Consider the following 21,775-nt stretch of genomic DNA (forward strand, 5'->3'; position numbering starts at 1 on the left):
TGTTCAGAATTATTAGGAGCATTGGTGTACTTGTTGTTGTCACAAATGAGGCAAGAAACTGTAATGTGAGCAGGCACCTTGTTTAGAGGGGCTGATTAGCTTCCTGTATGGAAGGAAAGACAGGAAGCTTTCACAATGGGACAGAGTCACCCTCCTGCCCTCAATTTCCTGCATATGGAGTCTATCAACACTGTACCAGCAGACTGTAGTTTGTACTTCTTACCACTAAATAGAAAGTAAAGGTTCCTTGTTTGCCACGGTTTTGGTCCTGTGTGCTGTAATGATGCAGCTGTTGGCTTGCGTCACACTCGGTTAATGGTTACTGAGCCGTGAGCAGATGGTTCTAGTATTCATTTTGCACTTCTTCTAATTTATGATTTGTTTATCTATGTGTTATGTAATTGCGCGCTCTCTGTGCAGAGTGAATAATCTGAAATATGTGAACACAGTCTGTTTCCGTAATGAGGTGGCAACGCACAGATTTCTTAAGGCATTTTGAGGGGTTTGATCATTTAGCATCCAGCATGTTGCAAACCTGGACATTTGGTTTCTCTGACCAGTGGTGGGAACCTTGAATAGGCTTAAGGCTGAATGTGATCCGATCACCAAAAAACGCATGTTAATGCCAGGTGTAAACAGAAATGCCCGAAAACCCCCAAATGCATTGTGATCAGATTTTGATCGGATCACTCAAACCACATTCAGAAGTGGTCAAAGACTGATCTCGTCCAGTGCATTTCCTGTGATCGGATTTCATTTTCTGACAGAGCCGTTACAGGACTGTGAGAACCATCTATTGTTCCACTGCCTAATAGAACCTCCACCATTCCTTTAAACTGTTAATCCATCATTTTTGACGAGAAACCCATGTTTACAGGAAGTACAATAGAAATTATGTACTTGTTCTGGTCTGAATCTGTACCAATCTGGTCAAAGTAGTTCCAGACACTATTTGGATAGTCTATTGGAAGATACACTATTGGAAGTCTATGTTATCCTAGTCCCCTGGATCACTGGGTACCCTTCTTAATGGGTCTTTGTTTTCATTTCTTTTCTTGTGCATGTTATGGCAGGTGTAAACATGCCCTTGGAATTAGGGCTGGTTATTTCATACTGAGTATCCAAAAAGTCTTCCCATCTGTGACCCAGTAGGCATGCTTGTTCCAAAGTCTAGACCATTTTTCACTGTCGTAGTGGTTTTAACGATTTCCTTTCACAGGTTGGATTGCTGTTTGCCATTTCAGTTTGGGTCATGTTTTCATCATGAGGTTGAACGTTATAATGAATCCAAATTAAATAAATATAAGTTTTGAATAAATGTCTTAAAATGAACGACACATTTACTTTGCAGACTTTTTTTTTAAGATCGCTAAAGACCTGGGAAAAATGTAGGTGGCAGTTTTACATGCTCAGTATAAACTGCTAGAGAACTGCTACTTCCAGTAATGACAGGTTCACACAGCTCGATTTTGGCCACTGCTCTCCAAGTGATCACCGATCACTTCGTAAGCCCCAGAGAAATATCTAGCGTGTTTAATATCTGCACCTGCTGGCAACTGTAAATCCGCTAAAGTGCAGCAACTTGCTACTGCTAATGAGTTCTTGCGTGTATTTTTATGATGGATCGTGTTTTAGAGAACAGACATACTCTTTACAAATTCCTCCTGGTGAAATATCTTGTAATTTGTGACCCTGTTTTGCTGGTCAACTGTAGTGTGCAAACCACTAAAACATTCCCAATTACAAGACAGGACGTTGTGTAGAGTGATAAGTACAACAATCAGAGTTTTGTATGTGTGTGTGTGTGTGTGTGTGTGTGTGTGTGTGTGTGTGTGTGTGTGTGTGTGTGTATATGTGTGTGTGTGTGTGTATGTGTGTGTGTGTGTGTGTGTGTGTGTGTGTGTGTGTGTGTGTGTGTGTGTGTTAAACACTCTGGACTGATATCGGTTGTTGTTCTACTGGTGTGAAATAACTGGTTTATAGTGGGTGAATGTGCTGTGATTGGGGCTTCTATAGTGTGTGTCTGTGTGTGTCTGTGTGTGTGTGTATTAGCATTAGCGGTAGCCTCAACTTGGGTTCTGATGGGTCTCTTCAGTGCTTTTGTAATATGAATAAAGAAAGGTATGCAGTTCTCCCGCCGGAGCATTTTACTGACTCAATTCCTTTATTTACCTTCTGAGAATGTCCGCCTTCTGCTGACGGTTGGGCAATAATGTCTGTTAATGGCACCTTAAGGAAACCAGATGGAGCTTTATGGTTAAAACAAAGACTCGGGAACTGGATTGTGATTAAAATAGACGATACCCGATTCATTCAAATGTGCCTGGATCAGCCCCTATCCCGATCCCCTGGATCGGATTGGGACATCTCTAATGTACAGACAGGTATATGACAATTTATCATAATGACAATGACAATTTATCATAATTATCTAGTGATTGTCTAGACAGAGGTCAAACATCTAAACATGAAGTGTCCACCATGGTTGTCTTTGATCAGAATTATCTCTTTGTTCCTTTTGATAAGCAGGGGGTACTGTGATCTGAATGATCAAAGAGGACAGTGCTGCCAGACACAGGCCCTACTGTACCTGCATGGCTGATGGTGTAACAAAGGCACAGAATGAGATGCTAAAGAGAGCAGATGGGGTTGTGCAGTGTATGTGTGGGAAGTAGTCCTGTGAGTAATTGATGATGGCCGAAGCTTTCTGAAGGTCAGTTACAGCAGCAGTTAAAATAAATCTGAAGGCCGTTGGAACAGTTCCTGTGGATTATAGTGCACAGTTTGGGCTTTGAGCTGGTTATGCGGCCATTTGTGTGTCACCTTCACATTAATAAAGGACCACACATGGCTTGTGCGGCTGGAGGTAGGCGGCTCAGCGGGGTGTATCTCTCACAAGTGCTCATTTACTCTCAATTAGTCACAGTTCCTGGCCTGGTTCTAAAACCAGTCTGTTGGTTTGTAGCTTTTGAGGCAGAACTGAACAGAATCAGTTTCTTCATAAAAGTAGGACAGTTACAAATGATCAGATCAGAATTGATGTTGAGACACACTCCTAGAAGTTAAAAAAGAATTAATGAGAGGCAAGCCCACTCAAAATACTCAGCGTACACTTGTTTTGTCGAGAACTAGAGAACAATAAGATGTACTTAGCAGAAGCTTGGGGCTTGGGGCAATTAATTATTAATTTATTTATTAATTATGCTTTACAAATTTTGGATAATGGAAATATTTGTAAAGCATAATTATATATATATATAATGCTTTACAAATGTCTCCCATTTGCTAATAAAATAAACAAACAAAAAATAAAGCTGAACATGATGTTTTGGATTATTTTATATCTAGCTAATGATTTTCATTATAGATTATTAATCTGCTGATTATTTTCTCCATTACTTGATTGTCTTTTTAAAAACTCTAAACAGTAATTTGAAATTAGGAGCAGTCTCTTTTGCATTGTTTTCTCCCAAAACTAGTATTAAGCACATGCACACGGTATGATGACCATCAATTTTCATACCATGTGGTATCTAAAACTAGTATACCCCTGCCACCCTATTTGGGAACAAACTTATTTCTAGTAGCATTCTTTAATCTAATAAATAATCCAATGAAGCTTGACAGCTAAACCTCTTACAGGTTCTACAGTTTGAGCATTAATAGGTTTTGCGGTGGCTGAAATGTTTGACATGACTGCTCATAAATATCTACTCAAAAATAAAAACATGCTTTTCAACGTGGGGTAAAAGTCATTTGATCCCATTCAGACATGTTAAATGATCCCATCTTTGTCAAATGTGTCACTTAGAACTGAATTAAATTAAGACTGAATTCAATTTTCTTACTAAATCTAATTCAGTCCTAATGTCAAGCCACTGCAAACTTGGTTAACTCAGACGTTTAGTGTCCGTCTGCTCAGCGATGTTTGAGTACGATCTGAAGTAGTTTTCAGAGGCACATATACTTTGTCTGGTCTTGCTGTGGGATTGCCATTATTGGCATTTTTCACTGATTGTCCCATCATTACTACTAGGCCGCCTTGTGCTTCGGGTTACATTTGACCTTCAAGCAAAACCACACTATTGAGATGACCTTTCAGTCACATATGCACTGCTCTTAATGGCTCTATTTTCAGCCTGAATGTCTTGGTTGAGCATTTTGGGTTATTTATGGAGACAGGCATGATGGGTGGTTGTTTGCACTCATTCAAGCATGTTCAGAGTTCAGGTCTTTAGTAATGTGATTCACTAGAATGATGTGAAATCCCCATTCTCTCAGAATTACACCTTGATAAGGACTGAACTTAGTCATAGGTCATAGTCATAGTCATAGGACCTCTTATAGGGGGCAAAATCATATGGTATGTTTTAGGTTTTCCTTTTAAAAATATAGTTGTTTATATATGTTTTAAAATATAGCAGAAGGTGCTAAAAATGCAGCTTTTCTTAAAGAGAGGTTAGATATTTTTGGCTTGGCAGACTGTTTTCATCCCCCCAGTAAATTTAACATTAGGAAATACTGCCTTACTAAACCCCCATAAGAGGCTTAATGAGTTGAGCTTGTCTTTTTTGAGGGAGTTGATTATGAAAAATTGCAGCATCACGAATGCTTTCATGCCATACTCTGGAGAGGCATGGTGTGAGCATGGTGTTGTATGAAAGGTAACAGTGTTTAGGGCCAGTCTTTCAAATAACATTATTCACAAACAGTACTGTGAAAAGGTATTTGCCCCTTTCTCAGTTTCTTATATTTTTTCTGTCGCAATGTTAAATGTTTTAGGTTTTCCAACTAATTTTAATATGCAATAAAGGCAACACAAAATTGTTGGTTCGAATCCCAGGATGCCTGCCTGTTGTTAGCAGCCAGAGCCTGAGAGAGCACAACTGGCCTTACTCTCTCCGGGTATGGAAGATGGCTCTCTCTGTCCTCATATTACTTCAGTGCAACGGTGGGCGTCTGCTAGCTGATGCATCTGAGCATGTTGTTGTTTGCCCAGTGACGTTGCATCAGTGTCATAGAAGAAGGTAGGTAAGTGATTATCCACATTAAATCACACTGACCACGCTCTGCAGAACCCAGCATAGCCATTAGATCTGCTGCTGTCGGGATTAGGCTTATTTCTCTCCCTCTCTCTCTACTTTCACCTCTCTCATCCACCGTCCTTACTTTTTTGATCCACAAGAGCTTAATCCCCAAATCTGGCTCTGCAGCATCTGCACTCTAAAGTGCATGTGGCCATGGCACATGACTGAATGGTATTAGCTGGAGTGTGTGTGTGTATGTGTGTGTGTGCATGCAGGTTTTTTTTCTCCCCCCCTCTTCTTCAGTTTAATAAAGCCCCACAGTCTAATGAATCACTGCTTAATGAATTCAGTATTCAATTTTGCAGTTTCTCATGAAGCAGTAATAAATCAGATAAATTGCTTTTTTATCATTTGTAAGCAATTTTCTCCTAAATACAAATGTGTTTAATCAGCCAGCATGTTTTGTGCCTGAGGCCCCACACAAACCTAGAGTTTTGTGTAACTGAAAGGAGATTTTTTTTGAAAACGCTTTCCAGAGTGGATGTTTTTGAGAACAAGGTTTTTTTATATGTGGACTGGCAAAATGAAGCTTTTTGAAAATACTGACAGTTTCAACCATTAACTTGCGTGTTGTAGTTGTTTGATGGATATCGACTGGGTTTACTTTCATTACACTAGTTACACTAGTACTAGAACTGTTAGTACTGAGTAACATTTGGATAAAAAGCCACAAAAGCCCCAAGCTGTATCGGAAACTGTGCTCTATTCACATGTGAAAATCCAGATGTATCCGCTGTATAGATCACTGTTATAGGAAACTCAATTCAAAAAGGTAGTGAACGATTTCGGACACCTCATTATGCGAGTGAGCTCAATCTGAACATCAGCCTTTCTCAGAGAAGAAAGATTCACTGTGCGTGAATCTTTGTGAACCAAACAGTGCAGTGAATTATGGGTACTTTATGTCGGCTACAAAATAATGCCATGAATACCATAGAAGAAGGTAGACTGAGAAGACATTGACAAGCAATCTGAACATCGGCCTTCCGAGCTGTCAGCTCAGCTAGTACACTATTTATTGTGATGCATTGTGGGATTGTTACAGTGCACTGACAGTTCTGCACTATGATTTTGGAAATCCCTACAAAATGACGGAACCCCAAAGTAGTGCACTGTATAGTGACTAGGGCACAGTTTTGGACACTAGTCTGTTTGGTTCTTGCATTCTTGTATGGATGGAGAGATTTTTGGAAACCCTGCTAGAAAGAAAAAGCCATGTTTTCAAAAACATGACCTCTTCTTTAGTTTTACATTGGATTTAGAAAGCGAGTGTAGCTGACCGGTAAGGAATGTTTTTATTATTCAGAATCTTTTTGGGTTAAAGACGTATATTTAATTTAATGTAGCCTCATATCTCCTGTGCCAAAGTAAAGAAGCAGTTTTTGGACACCAGACAGGTCTTAACCAGTTACTGCTTGGGGTTGGTGGGGGGGGAATTAAATAAACGTGAATTGTTGGTGAACCATTTCTTCAAGTACACGATGCTTTTGTTATGGGGATCATATGAAGTATAATAGCTTGGCTTTATAAGCTGCCTGCTGTGTCAGTATTTATTGCACACATACTGGTGTCATAACTGACATTTAAAGAGCTTCACTTAAAAAAAAACTGAAAGCACTGAAGAAAAGGGCAGGAGAGGGAAGAGCCAGCACTGAGGGAACAGCTGGACTCTGTTACACTTACATACATTCACCACAAGGGTGGAGTCTCGCACTTGTGTGTTTGACCTCTGTGTGCTGTTAAGGATTTTGTGGTGTACACTTGCTATCTATGAATATGTAAACAAACGTACAGTGCAAGTTACAGTGTGAATATTCTTGGTCCCAAAGGATTTTGGTTTGTAATCCATAAATTATTGAAGTAAATGTCAATTTGATGTTTGAATGCCAGTCTTAGTGTTTATAGCAAAATTTAAAGTAACCGTGTGTGTGTGTGTGTGTGTGTGTGTGTGTGTGTGTGTGTGTGTGTGTGCACGCGCGTGTGCCCCTTCTTTACGAACAGAGTTGCTGTCACTTTACTGTAAGAAATGGACGAGTCATGCCTAAGGAGATTTCTTAAGGCCAAATAAAAGTAACAGGCCTATAGGGTACATGGAGGGTGCAAGGGTCTCTCTCTCTCTCTCTCTCTTTCTCTTTCTCTCAGCTCCTCTAGCATTTCTTCCATGTTCATCTGTGCACTACAGTCACAGGCTGGAATGTGTGTGAAGTCGTGAGTCATTCCTGTAAATTGAATTGCGTGTTTGTCATTAAGGAGGGAGCTTCACTGTGTAAATACTCCAGTCCTCCTGTCTTCTGATGAGGCATTGAGGACTACTACTACTGTTCTTCCTGTATTTATATTGAATGCTTTTTTTCAGCATTGTCCCGGGATATGGTCAAGTCTCTGACCAGTTTTCCGTAGCAAATATCAAACAAGAGTACAGTTCCCCCAAATTATGACACCAGGACACACAGAGTAAGGTGTGTGTCAGTTTAGCACAGGTACGTTCCTATTGGTCCATGTAGGTCGGCAGTAAGTGCAGGTCACAGACTGATTAATCACAACCAGAGCTGAAATGAACTCTGATTTGGGGGTCTAGCATTCAGAACTTAAAACGTATCGTTTTAAATACAATAAAACCCATTAAATCCGTCTTGATGATGAGCAGAGGTGTAGGTGATCGTAGAATGATGGATAGAGCTCCATAACCTCAAGAAGTTCAAAAGGGGCAATAAAATACTGACTGATGAGTTTAAATACTAATCACTGCACAAAATGTTTATTATTGTGTTTTTTATTTATTTATATAATTTCAAAATATGTCACGTATTAATAAAAAAATGTTTAAATCTACCTGTGTGTAAAATCAGCTTTAACATTGAGCATAAGTCGAACTAAGCAGCGAGCTCTCTTCTCAACTGATGGGGCTATGAACAGGGAGATCAGCTTTAGCAGACTGAGTGTGGACTGTGTGTACTTGTAGTAACCAGTAGAGGGCGCTGTAAATCTGTTAGTGAACTGAGAGTTGCATTTTAATGTCATGCCATGCCAACGCGTGACCTTCCACCTGTCTGCTGAGAACAGATCCTGCTTTTCTTATCTGAAATATTCCTCCTGTCTCATATACGCCACATCTGCATATAAACTATATGGACAAAAGTATTGGGACACTTGCTCATTCATTGTTTCTTCTTTTCTTCTGAAAGAGTTGATCATGCTTTTGTTGGAGTAACTGTCTCTATTGTCCAGGGAAGGCCTTCTACTAGATTTTGGACTATTGCTGTGAGGATTTGATTGCATTCAGTGTTACTGAGGTCAGGATGTTGGATGATCACCACCCCAACCCCCCCAGATCATCCCAAAAGTACTGGATGGAGAGCCATCATTCTAGAGAACACTGATCCACAGCTTAATGCTGGGGGGGCTTTTTTTCCTTTTTAGCTTCTGCCTGGTGGTAGGCATGGTGCCAATAACTTCATGTTTATCTGCATTAGAGAATCCTAAGCCGTTTTCACATAAAAGTTCACGTAGAGCTGGGCAATATGACAATATTTTATTGAATTTTGATTAATTTTAATACAATATGCTTTTTTAAGTGCTTCATGAAAATCGTTAGAGCTTAAAGAGCATTGAGTAACTGCACATTTCATTACAAAGAGTATAATAAGACTTATTTAAATGAATGCAGTGCAGCATTTTGAGTAAAAATCGCTCAGTAAGGGAGAGTATTTGGATAGCAGTTTTTTTTTTTTTTGTTTTAACGCTGTTGGTGCATTTTGTCTACATGACGAAATATTGCCATATATATATATATATATATATTGCCTAAAAATGCCTTTAAATATTGTAATATTATTTTTTTCCATATCGCCCAGCTTCACATAGGACTTCCAATGTGAAAAAGGCTTAGAACTGGAGCAGATAAACATGAAGCTACCGGCACCATTAGTTAGTTACTCTTTTACACATGTAGACGTGTCGGATGCGTTCTTGCTACAGGAAAGTTTCTGTGTGGTTAAGGCAAGAGGCACGGTCTAAAAGAATTGAGTGTTCTCATACCCGTCACATATGGCCACTGCGAATTCTGCGAAAATAATTCTTTTCACACATTAGCTCACTTTTTATCTAATGTACTAATGTCCGGTACAACTGACTTGGACATTTGCATTCACACATACAGTTCCTTCTGGGTTCTGGGTTACTTCTCTAGAAGAACTAGAAAAGCTGTTTGTGTGCATTTACTGCGATAGGTTAAACTTAAAGTAGCTGAATGCATTCATTAGAAGGGGTGGACACACATTTGTGTCATGGAGGTTTTGAGATGACACTGCAGTGCAGAGCTGCTCTTCGTCTCTTTGCACCACTCGTTATCATGAAAACCCTGAAACCCTGTCATCTAAGATTAACTTAAATATCAATACATTTCTGCTTGAACTTCAGTTCACTCTGGACTTCATCTGCGGAGTGGTAGTGAGGTGCATAGGTGGACCAGCTGTGTGCAGCACTTTGGTTTAAAATACTCCACACAAATAAACACTTGCAAAACTTGCAGTATCTCAACCTGGCATGGATTGATTAAGTGATCGCTAATCATTCCAAATATCACATTAACTTACTATATGTATATATTTTTTTACGTTTCTATGTATTTTGATGAAGGGGTGGGTAATAAAGGGGTAAGGAGTAAAATATTACTTTAAATATCACAGTATTTGAAGACCCATTCACAGTAAACATAAATATTTATTGCAATATTTCGAAATGCTGACAAAGTGCATCAGTGGCAGCAGAATCTTAAAAACTGTGGATTCAAAAGCTCATACTTAGTACAATGTTTTTTTCCCCTCCACAATCTGCTGCACTAAATTCAGTTAAATAGGACGGAATTATGCTCTTTGTAATGAAATATGCAGTCGGTCAGAATTGTTTAAGCACTGACGATATCCACCACCGCTCAGAAAAGCATATTGTGTATAATAATAAGTGATGCATAATGCAGTTAAGAACTAACAAGCAGTACTGTGGGGTAACCACAAAACAGCGGTCCACTGTTAACGCTGCATCACCCAGCTAGTTTGATGGACGGATGGCTGTGTCACAGGAGTGACGATGCACACTTCACTTATCAGTAACACTTATTGCTTCATTTCACTTTCCTGTAGTACAGATGGCACGGCCCACCTCCTTCGACACCTGCTGTGGAGCAGACTATACAGGCTGGACAGAGGGGGGTCACAGAGCAACAAAGCAGGCAGTGAAAGTGCTGAGGCATCATATCAGGCACGGCAGAAGAGCCAGATGGCCCTCCTTCTGGAGGGGAGACCAACTTTTTACTCTTTCAGAAACTTCAGACTCCAGTCTGTTATCAGGACAGTTGCAGCGGTGAAAATATTGCACTTAAGAAATCCAGTTTAATTAAGTCTAAGGTAAATGCAGTTGGGCATTAGGAGAAATGGCAGTAATGGAAATGGAAGCCAAATTGTTTAGATAAATTATGAAAGGTAATTATTATTAAGGAATTAAATATGTTTATGTGGCAAATATGTGCTATGTGGCATGTGCTATATAATTGGTAGCCCCAGTAGCCCCAATCAGTAGCCCCACATTCATCCAGCTGTCAAATATGTATAATATTCAAATACAGCTGCATTTTATTTAATATGTGTGTATGTGTGTATGTGTGTGTGTGTGTGTGTGTGTGTGTGTGTGTACAAAGGTACTGGGACATCTCTTAATCATTGAGTTCAGGTGGTTTGTTCAGTCTCTTTGCCATGTGAAATAAAATCAAGCACCTAGCCATGCAGTCTGCCTTTATACACTTTAGTGAAAGAATGGGTGGTTCTAAAGAGCTTACTGAATTCCAGCATGGGGCCCCTAGATATACCACTATCAGCTGTTAGTGGTATTATTGAAAAGTGTAAGCATTTAGGAACTCCGCCATTAAGTGACTGGTTGCCCTCCTCCAAAACTCTTCTGGTATTATTATCAGCACAAAAACTGTTTGCATGGAATTTCATGGGATAGCAACAAGTCTGGGTTTGGTGAATGCCCAGAGAATGTGATCTGCCTGACTGCACTGTGCCAGCTGTAAAGTTTGGTGGAGGAGGGATCAAATCACACACTAAGCAACTACTTGTACCACTTTTAGCCCTAGCTTGCCCTAGTTCTTACTCATTAGTAGCTGATTCATTTCTCCCCTGTCTTTAAATACAGCATCTCACTTGCTGTGTTCTGTAAGACTGAAGTTTCTATTTGTATTTCAAAATGCAACTATCAGTAGCACCTCTCTGCAAGTGCATCAACAGTGTGAAAAGCTGGCAGTATTTTGCTGCGGCCAGTTAATTTTCCAAGAAGCATGTTGGAGGATGTGATTTCTAGTAATCAAGCCTAGTTTAAAAGAAGTCTCTCATTTCTGACAACAGTATAGAAGTATGTATCCTCACTGTCACACACAAACTCTATATCTATTTCACTGCTGCCATGCAAAAACCTTGCATCTTCGTATTTGACCTTTTAACATAATGTGAATCTGCCGTTTGTTCTTTACGTTGTATCCAAATTTCATGAATGGACCCATAGAAATGCTCCAAAATGACTTGGAACTTTTTATTGCATCGACTTCCACTGAAATGTACAAAGTTTTCTCCCCTCTACTGTAAAGTTTCCTTTTTGAAGATACAAAGTTTTTGTGTGAGCATAGTTTAGAGTAATTACGTCACAATTACTTCACGCCCCTATAGAGGGTATACATGTGGCGTCACCGGCAGCAGGAGTCACTGCAGCCATGCCCACTATGTGACAAAAAAGTACAAAATAAGAAAGACCTGTTGTATGAATTGTGAATTGAATTGTGTGGGAGCTTACTGTTTAATGAAGTCACGCTCTGAAAACGGGTGGGGAAAAAACCCAAGCCCACTGTAGTTGTGAATTTAGCGACATGTTACGTTAATTTAAAGGGGAAATCTAGCAAACCAGGATGAAGCAGTCTACTAAAACAGTGGTAAAGAGTGCTATGGAGTGCTAAGATCGTTCGCCTGACTTCATTCTCTGAGATATGAGGCTTTATCCTCTAAATGTGTATGATGTCAGTTAGCTGGACGTTCCTGGCTACACATCGTTGTCCATTAACCATTGGTTCTTTTAACCAGTAATTTGAATAGATTGCTATTGAATATAACTGCCTTGAGCTATTGAATATAACTGAGCAGATAATTGTTTAATTTCAGGTTTAGCAGTTTATCCCTAATAAATGCAGTCTTGCTGCAGATTTTTTTTGCCACTCAGTCTGACTAAGGGGGGGTGGTTCCAGTGGAAACATGACATCAATGCATGCCCTCTATATTCTGAAAGTGTAATCGCGCTTTGATCCACAGAGAAAGGACACTCATTACACATGCATTTCTGGACTTTAGCGAGAGATGGAACAGTCACTGAAACTGAAAGAAGCATGGACTGAGGCGGAAGAGTAAAGTCTCCAAAGTTACATATTGCAGTTTCTGGCTTGCTGAGCCCGTGTCAGTGGAGCATTACCATTTTGAAGCGGTTATTTTAAGGTTAAGATTAAATACGCTGCATAATATGTCTTTAAATATATTCACACACATGGGTGTGTTTTCTTCTTAAAAAATTATACTTATTGTTATTTATATATCTGTCTTCCTCAATTAATGTATAATTTAATCAAACTGCATTTACAGTGTGTGTTGCCTTGCAGGACAAAAAAATTATAAAGCTATATTAATATGCTTATCTCAACCCCTGTATTAGTTTGTCAACCCCTATATTAATAGTTGGACATTTTAGATCAGGATCTGTTTTGTCTCTGAGGTGATTTGAACGTTCCAGTGCTGAGTAGAGAATGGGGGGTTGGTCCATAGACTTTAGCTCCCCTGCGGTGTGCCTCTGCATTGGCCACACACGCTCTCCTGCTGGTTGCTAGGAGCGGATCATCCATGGTCTTGGAATGCAGCTTACTGTCTGGCCAACAGTACCATTAAGTGATGCCTTGCTTTTGTCTCTCTTTCATGGTGTCTCAAGCAAACAACACACCGGCACACTCGCGCTCCCCCGGGACACACTCTTACACACACTCCATCTCCAACCAATCTTTGCACATTGTCTTTTAGCCTGATAGCATCGTTACATGAATGCATATGTTGTGTGCTCTCATTACAACAGAATTACACACTCGTACACACAGGCAGATCTTTAAACAATGAGGATAACTAGAGAACAGGAGGGATCAAAGAGGTGTATGTGGAGAGTGAGAGTGACCAATCTATGAAGACTTCACAAGCTCTTATTTTTTTTCACAGGTAAAGCGACTCACCTTCTTGATCTTGATGAAGAAATCGACTACCTGTCTTCGCTTATTGCCAAGCAGCAATTGTCAGACTCCAAACCGCCAGGTTTGAGCAGCTTCTTTCTTTGGAATAATATGGATCTCTGTTTTTCAGTTTTTCTTTTAGTAGATGAATGAGCATATACAGCCACTCAGCAGTGTATTCGGAAGACTTGTACACCTCCTCATTCATGCAATTATTCAGTCAGCCAATCGTAAGGACTGGTTTGAGTATTTCTAGAACTGCTGAACTCCTGAGGTTTTCCGCACAACAGTCTTTAGATTTTACTCTATGACAATGGACAGGCTGGTTGAAGCTGACAAAAATCTCAGAATGCACAACATGTCCAGCCTTTAGCCTGATGGCTACAACAGCAGAAGAGTTTTACTACTGTCCGTCTAGAACAGAAAGCTGACGCTGTAGTGGGCACAGGCTCACCAAAGCTACACAGTTAAAGACTGGAAAACGTAGCCCGGTCTGATGAATTTGAGTTTCCGTTGAGGAACACAGATGGTATGGCCAGGGTTTGGCACCAGCAGCATGAATCCATGGACCCAACCTGCCTTGTGTCACCAGTCCATGCTGGTGGAGGTGGTGTAATGATGTGGGGAATGGTTTGAACAACAATTTTTGAACATGCTGAATGTTTTGAATGCTTTGATCATAATTCTGGAGTTAAAAGCGGATAACCAGGAATTCCAAAGGCCCTTCATACTAAACTAATCAGCAGCGTCAGTCTCATCCTTACAGTGTTGTTCTTTCCCATTTCCCCCCCTAAGTTCTCCCTTTTCTATCTCACAGTCTCTCCTTCGTGGTCTGCTCTTCAGTTCCAGTCAGAAGGCAGGGATGGTCAGTCCCGGTCAAAGAGTGCATTTCAGTCCACTACAGCTAAACCCACCACCCACAGTCCCTCCACCTCCGCTCAGCCTCACACCTCCAAAACCCCTGAGCCTGACACAGACTCCTCTGGCCGCGGAAAGCCCATCATCACTCCGTTACCCAGGGACAGCTTGCTCATCGGTATGTATCCGCAACTACCTGCAGTGCTGTGCAAAGGTTTTAGGGCACCTGTCAAAATGATTAGAAAGTTACTTACCAGTGTGTTCAATAAAACATCTCCAAAGTTCTCATCATGGGAGTCTAGTGTTATTTATAGTATTATCCAACACCTGGTTTGGTAAATTTCCATTTACGGCATTTAGCTGACGCTCTCATTCCTCTGTTTTTGTGGTGCTTAAATGCCATGTTTAGACTTTTTTTGCACTTTGTATTTACTTTTGTAAATTACATCACCTAGTGCAAGAGACTTGCTATATTTGGCTGGAATTGTGGAAATACTTAACCTCTATTGATTGGTAAGCGTGCCGTAAACTCTTCTGCAGAAGCCTTAATGTCACTAGGTTCTGTTGTCCACCTGGCTCTGAGAATCCTAATTGAAGCTCCTGCCGTTATTACCGGTCATGACTCAGCTGACCTACATTTTAGTGCTCCAAACACAGGTCTTTTAAGGAGAAGCTAACATCATCCAGCATGATGTGATGTAACTTATGTGTCAGAGCTGCAGTAGTGCTTTGCTTGAGCACTGCGATGCTGGCAGGCGTTTATGGCATTGATTTACTCTCTGCATGCTGGTTGTGGTGATCAGTGTCCTTTTCAGTGTGTTTCTAACAGGCTGCAGCTGTGAAGTGGCTTACTTAACCACAAAATAGAGCAGCAGTGCGTCACTCTCTGTAGCCGTCCGCTCCTGTTGACCCCTTTTTGACGTCTCTCCCTCTAAATCTCTCTTTTTTGCTCTCTCACCCTCTTTCCCCCCTCTTCCTCTCTCTCTCTCTCAAACTCTGATCAGTACTGATGTCTGTGTGCATCATCATTGGGACTGTGGCTCTGATACTGGCTGCTGTGTGCTGGGTCAGGTAAGATATGGTTGAGATTCTGTGCTACTTAATTTAGGGTCAAAAAAGTATTAATCTCAAATGTATTTGGTCACTTTCTTCATCTGCCCCTATATTCTTTCTTTTACAACTCACATACCAAACTGCACAAAATTAGCAGACAATTAGTAAAACTGCCTTGTACCCTTTTAACCATGTTTCCCCTATTATTATGGTAATAATCTTAAAACTTACTGTTTGTTAACTGCTAAAAATTATTCACTGACTACTATACTTAATTTGCAATGTAGAAAACTGAGTGTAAGGAATTGAAATGTGGGCCCATGTATGGGTCCTTGGAGTAGTAGTAGTAGTAGTGGTAGTAGTAGTAGTAGTAGTAGTAATGCTACTGGTAGTGGTGGTTAATTTTGGTCCCATTAACAATTTCTCAGAAGAAATATACACATAAAATAAATATAAACAATCATTGAATGATTATTACTATTATTATTAGAAAAGGATTAACCCGAAAAGGTGTAGGCTGAAGCTTTAGCTTATTTTGTCTACCTTTTTCGGGTTTCGAACTCTCAACCAATGGGCCATAATGGTAGCGCATTTGAACACTGAGCCACTTGGAGCCCGAGCTACATGTTTCTAATTTCTTGGTACAGCGATTCCACAGAATGACCCCGTTTAACATCTATTTTTTATATTTGTTCTTACTCTTGTTACTTACTTGTTTTTAATTTATTTGAAAGATACAGTACCTATTCCCGAGTTCATGTTGGCTTTCACTAATTTCAACTTCTGAGTAGTTTAACAGTTTACTGCTCATGCTTTGTCAATTTTTTGTTTTTTTTTGTATATTTTTATTGCCAATTTTAATAATACAACAGGCACACAAGGCACACAAACAAATACAGCTGACTAAATAAAACATATTCCTTACATAATCGGTAGCCCCTGACCACTGCAGTCGCTCTTGCATGCTGCAGCAGCCGTCTGGCAGCAGCCTGTTCCAAAAAAAGTGCTTCCAGAAAGTAGTTCAGGAAAGTAGATTTTAAGTACCCATCCTGTTTGACTAAATTCACTTTCATTTGATAGTTTTTCAGATTAAGCACAGATCTATCTCATGCATTTATAATGTTTACATTGGTATGGCCCCCTACAGGTTACAGAGAGAAGGGCGCTTGGCTCGGAAAGTCGATTACCCGGCTTTTCCTGCCGCGAACACCAGCTCCTCCAGAAACATCTCCGTAAGCAGTTTTGTTTGGAGTTTTTGAAACTGGCCACCTACAGTCCAAGCTTTACTTCTCATTTAGCTTTCAGTGTGCTGAATGTAATTTGTCTCTGTCTCTCCCCTCTCTTACATCTTAGTCGGGGGACAAAAAGCTAGCTCACAGTGCCCAGATGTATCACTACCAACATCAGAAACAACAGATGCTCTCCATGGAGAAGTAAGCTCAAACACATGCTCAGTCCTCTGATCTTCACTGAGTTTCTCTTGATCACACACCCCCTCGCATGCTGTTTATGATTCATATCCATACTGTTAACAGATTTATTCTAAGCTTCTGTTTTGTGTGTGTTTGTTCATGCACAGACACAAAGCTGAGCCTAAAGTGTCTGAGTCTGGAGCCACATCAGATGAGGAGACTGAAGGAGACTTTACTGTATACGAGTGCCCAGGACTTGCCCCGGTTAGTAGTGTTTTTTTTTAGATATAAATGTGGTCTGGTTTCTGTCTCACTTCTGACGTGACCTAGAATACAATGCACCACACCCAAGTGTTTCACACTCTTAAGCAAATCCACACTTCCTCTTTTACTCTTTGTTCTTTGTTTTCTTAAGAAGACGCCACAGAAACCGAGCACTGATTACTGGGGTTGTGTTTTGGTGTATTTTTAGTTTACGAATAGAAACACTACATGGACAAAAATATTGGGACACCTGCTCATTCATTGTGTTATCCGAAATCAAGAGTATTAAAAAGAGTTTATCCTGCTTTTGTTTTGGATTAACTGTCTCTACTGTGCAGGGAAGGTTTTGTACTTTATACTGGGCATGGTGCCAATATTTTCATGATAATTTGGTCCTATTCAATTTGCAATACTTCTCTACAGTGACTAGACAAGCTGTGTGTCTGTGTGCGTGTGTCTGTGTGCGTGTGTCTGTGTGCGTGTGTCTGTGTGCGTGTGTCTGTGTGCGGGTGTCTGTGTGTGTGTCTGTGTCCGTGTGTGTGCATTTGCTAAAGTCGTTAAATGCACTGTATTAGAAGGGGTGCCCTCTATGCTCAAATCATCTCAGCAATTCTCCATCTCAGTCATTCTCTAGTAGAATGACTTGTTTCCCGGACATTAGAGACAGTTACTCCAACAAAAGCAGAATATGTATATATTTTGTAATACCTTAGATTTTAGGAGAAACAATAAAGGAGCAGGTATCCCAATACTTTTGTCTGTACATTGTATGATGTAGAGTAAATTCTGCATTCCATCAAACAAGAAGCATCAGATCAACACAGATAACGTAAAGATCTTCTATGTTCTTCCATTGTTTTTTTTTCTGTAGACTGGAGAGATGGAAGTGAAGAATCCACTGTTTGATGACTCGACTCCTCACCGTGAGAGAAATCACAAGTGACCTGGATGCTTGCACGCGCATACACACTTACGTAAAAAGTAAAATGGTAAAGCCTAAAAAATATAGCTCTTGTTGATCTTGCAAGACTCTCTGTCAGACACACACACTTGAAGTTGTTACTTCATGCCCTTTATCAGGCTAGCTCTCCTGAACAAATGGAACGGAGAGGATGTCCTTAAAGCTAGGAGAGGATGAAGAGTGGATGAAATAAAAGCAGAAGTTGAAAGTGAACTTTTTTTTCAGTACACGTTTGTAAAGACTTTCCATGAACACTGTGGACTCGGACAACCTGCAAAGCAGACTGAAACTCTGCAGGGCTCTTCCCTCTGTCCTCCTTTCGCTCTGCTGGTACTGTTTTTTTTTGTTTTTTTTAATCACACACCTCCTCTTCGCTCTCTGTGTTGTAATCATCTCTCTCTACTCTTTATGTTGAAATGTCTCTCTTCCAGTTTAGTTAATCAGTGTTCTCTTCACCTTTTTTGTGAAGCTGCCTCCCAAAGCTCTTATTCGAATGCAAGTATGGTTTAGTAAGCGTGTGTAACAATTACACACTCACCTGAACTTCACATCCTTCACATGGATATAATGTAGTAGTTTCCTCCCAGCTTTCGGTTTTCTTTCCCTATTCTGATCTCCTTTTAGGACTGAATTGCACTTTTCATGCTTCTTTTCCTACAGTTCCTGTTTTGTAGAGCTTCTCTCAGGTTGAGTCTTTGTCGTGTCTTTGGATGAAACCTCTCTCTTTTCTCACTATCTGTCTCCGTTTTGTCTACCTCTCCCTTTAACTGCTGTTTTAATGGTTTGTTATTTGACATGTAGGCTAATATTATGAATAGAGTTATGATCAGAAATCATTATTATTGAATGTGTATCTCACTGAGGTATTAAATACTTTAAGTCATATTAGTAGAAATAAAGTAAATTACCTGTAAAAGAGTTTGTTTTTTTGTTAGTTTTTTGCTTGACCTGGACAAAGATGGCAGCATCAAATTCTGGTGTTAAATGGGGAGTATGTATAGGTGTCCTTTCACGTATTAATAGCTATTTTCTGTGCAAATAAAAATATGAAAAATAGTGTATATACAGAAATTTCTGTAAAAGAGTTTACATTTAATTTCATTCATTGAACATTACAGACAGTTTAATAGCAAATTTTCTGAAGCACAGTTGGCCATAAATTCTTTGGGATAGCTACTGTGTAATGATCAGACAGGAAAAACATAGAGTTGTGGCAACAGGGGCCAGAGTCCAGCACAGTTCGCTGGTGTCCCTGCAGTCCTACTAAACCTGGCAATTAACAGGTGAGTTGAATCAGATGTGCTTGAGCAAGAAGAGCAAAAACTTGTGCAGGAATCCGGCCTGCCAAGATCGGAATTGCCCACCCCTGAAAAAGTGTGCCTACTGTGATAAAATTAAAATTAAATTAAAATTAAAAGTGTACTTGGTGCTCTGGGTTTGATTTTGAGTATATATAATTAATTAGTCATCAAAAACTGAAATATTTATATTTATATTACTGTTTTTGTTTTGTTTTTGTTTGTTTTTTTTGGGGGGGGGGGTGCACAAAAGGGAATGGCTCTCTTGACAGCTTGCATTCATAAATACAAGATCACATTTACACAGCAGGTAAAAGTGACCCAAATTTGATGATTTCCATCATATGTGACATAGATGTATTAACTGTGTGACAGTGTGAATTGCATAAACACACTGAATCTGACATCTGACATCATTCCAAATTTGGGCCACTTTCATATGTGGTATTGAAATCCAATACACAGCAGTGTCAGATCTGAACAGCCAGAAGGGAATTCATGCAACATTGACATCAATACGCTCTGAGGAGAAGGAAAAATGGGTCATTTGAAAACTAGTCACTTGAAGAATTGCTCTTTTGTACATGTGCGTCAGTTTAGGACAGCAAACTGTTCAGATGAATGTTGGATATAGGTCACATTTAAAAAACAAAAAACAAACAAAAAAATCAGATTTGTTGAGAAAATCAGAGGTGGGCCACTTCACCTGCTGTGAACGTAGTCTAAGTGACGTGACCGTTCACATTTATGTCGCATGCCCACAAATCAGATGTGTATTGATCTAGGACCACTTATGACAGTCCTTCAAATCTGATTTAAAGAGATCAGATTTGAGTCACTTCAGCCTGGTAATGTGAAAGCAACCTCAGCCGTAATGTTTCAGACCCTTTACTCTGGCACACCAATTTGTGGTCATGTACATTGTTTGCTTTCATTATCCTCCAGAGTCTGTAGAACTCTGAAGTCCACTTTTTGCTATTTGAATTTGAATGTGATTGGACATAATTTGGGAGAAAGGCAGACACCCAGATCTGTAAAAACAGTGATTTCTTGATTAATAATTTTAGGGGAATAGTTTGAGGAAGGTTTATTTTTGTCTTTGTGACTGGTCTTGTTTTGTTCACCAAACCATTCTGTGGGTCTTGAGACTGAGAAGATCCCAACAGATCACAGAAGCCTAGCAAGCGCCAGGTGCTTTGGTTTGTGGTTCAATGAGGACAAATCCTTCACTCTGTCAATTTGCGTAAATGATTTAAGTGGTCCACAACATTTTATTTTCCCAAGAATGTGGATCATTCTGGAAGGCACTGGAGTGAGAAGATTTGAGAAAGATTTTATTCTATATAATATTCTATTCATGTTTGATAATGTTGAGATCTCTGACTGTATGCTCTTTCTAACACCGACTCTGCCGGTCCACTGTTGAACATCCAGTATGGGCCTCAAAGTTTGAGTAGCAATCGTCTATGCAACATATACATAACACTTGCATTACAAGTACACACTAGAAGTAGAGTGTTCTATACAGAACTATACTGAGAATGGGTTCTTTGATTCATAGCTGTGGTGGAACCCTTTTTGTGCTATATACAACCATCTACAAAATATTGTCCACCGATTCCAAAAATATCTTTAACCACACTGCACATTTTTTACAAAAAAACATTGCACTCATTGTTATTAATTTATTTTTTAAGAGCTGCCTTTACTAAAGAACCCTTGAAGTTCACTGGGGTATAAAAGCCATATGCCAGTTCCCATTAATGTTCTGTTAATGAAACGTATCTCTGAGTGTGAGCAACTTGAACAAGTCAAAAGCTGAATTCCTCTGTTTCTATCCCCTCTAACTGTTTAGCAGGCTAAGCAATAACAGTTTGGCTTCCCCCACTGCAGACCCACGATGGGCCACTTAAGGGCCGCTTAAGGTGTGGCTCAGAGGCAGCACATCATCAGGGGGGCCGTTAAAGGCCATTGTCAATGTGGATGGTGAGGAAGGCAGCCATAGGCCATCCGATGAAGATATGTGGGGAGTGAGGGACGGTGGTCGTCAGCAGGGTGTCAAAGCTATCAAAAGGCCATCGGACTGGTCGTATTGGGAGGACCTGATTGGAGAGATTATGGCCGTTACTGTACAGTCAGGGCAAGATCAGGCAGAGCTGTGTCTTTGTACACCTTTAAGCCTAAATGCTGGAGTATATTGAAAAAAAAAAGCCCAATGACTTTTAGAAGAGACTTATTCTCCCACCTTTTAAATGGTTCTATAGTGTTGATTTGGATCTGGGACTGGGGGTGTATTACTTAACGTCTGTGTTACTAGTGATTGTTTACTAACAGTGGATTCGACACATCCCTCACTGATCAGCGAATGCAGAACTGGGGTTTTATAGATTTCAATTAGAGTTGAAATGACAGAACTCGGCTCATGCTGTTTGTTTTGGTAGGGGTAAATGTGTGAACATGGTCCCACTGGATAATAGATAGGAAGACATCACTGTGACATAATAATGTTTTAGTGATTATGGATCACCTGCCTTAGA

General features: G+C 40.0%; 1 protein-coding gene across 1 annotated transcript in view; it reads left to right on the top strand.

Annotated features, from left to right (window-relative positions):
• The window catches only part of npdc1a (neural proliferation, differentiation and control, 1a), a 31,294-nt gene extending 12,298 nt beyond the window's left edge, over positions 1 to 18,996 (top strand). The window contains exons 2-8 of the mRNA XM_072662367.1: positions 13,382 to 13,474; positions 14,210 to 14,428; positions 15,255 to 15,321; positions 16,451 to 16,535; positions 16,657 to 16,736; positions 16,883 to 16,979; positions 17,851 to 18,996. Coding sequence (XP_072518468.1) covers positions 13,382 to 13,474; positions 14,210 to 14,428; positions 15,255 to 15,321; positions 16,451 to 16,535; positions 16,657 to 16,736; positions 16,883 to 16,979; positions 17,851 to 17,922 — 713 coding nt within the window. The 3' untranslated portion in view covers positions 17,923 to 18,996. The remainder of the gene's footprint in view (positions 1 to 13,381; positions 13,475 to 14,209; positions 14,429 to 15,254; positions 15,322 to 16,450; positions 16,536 to 16,656; positions 16,737 to 16,882; positions 16,980 to 17,850) is intronic.
• The last annotated feature ends 2,779 nt before the right edge of the window (positions 18,997 to 21,775 follow it).

This window comes from Salminus brasiliensis, chromosome 18 (assembly GCF_030463535.1).
Source record: "Salminus brasiliensis chromosome 18, fSalBra1.hap2, whole genome shotgun sequence".
NCBI classification, from domain to species: Eukaryota; Metazoa; Chordata; class Actinopteri; order Characiformes; family Bryconidae; genus Salminus; species Salminus brasiliensis.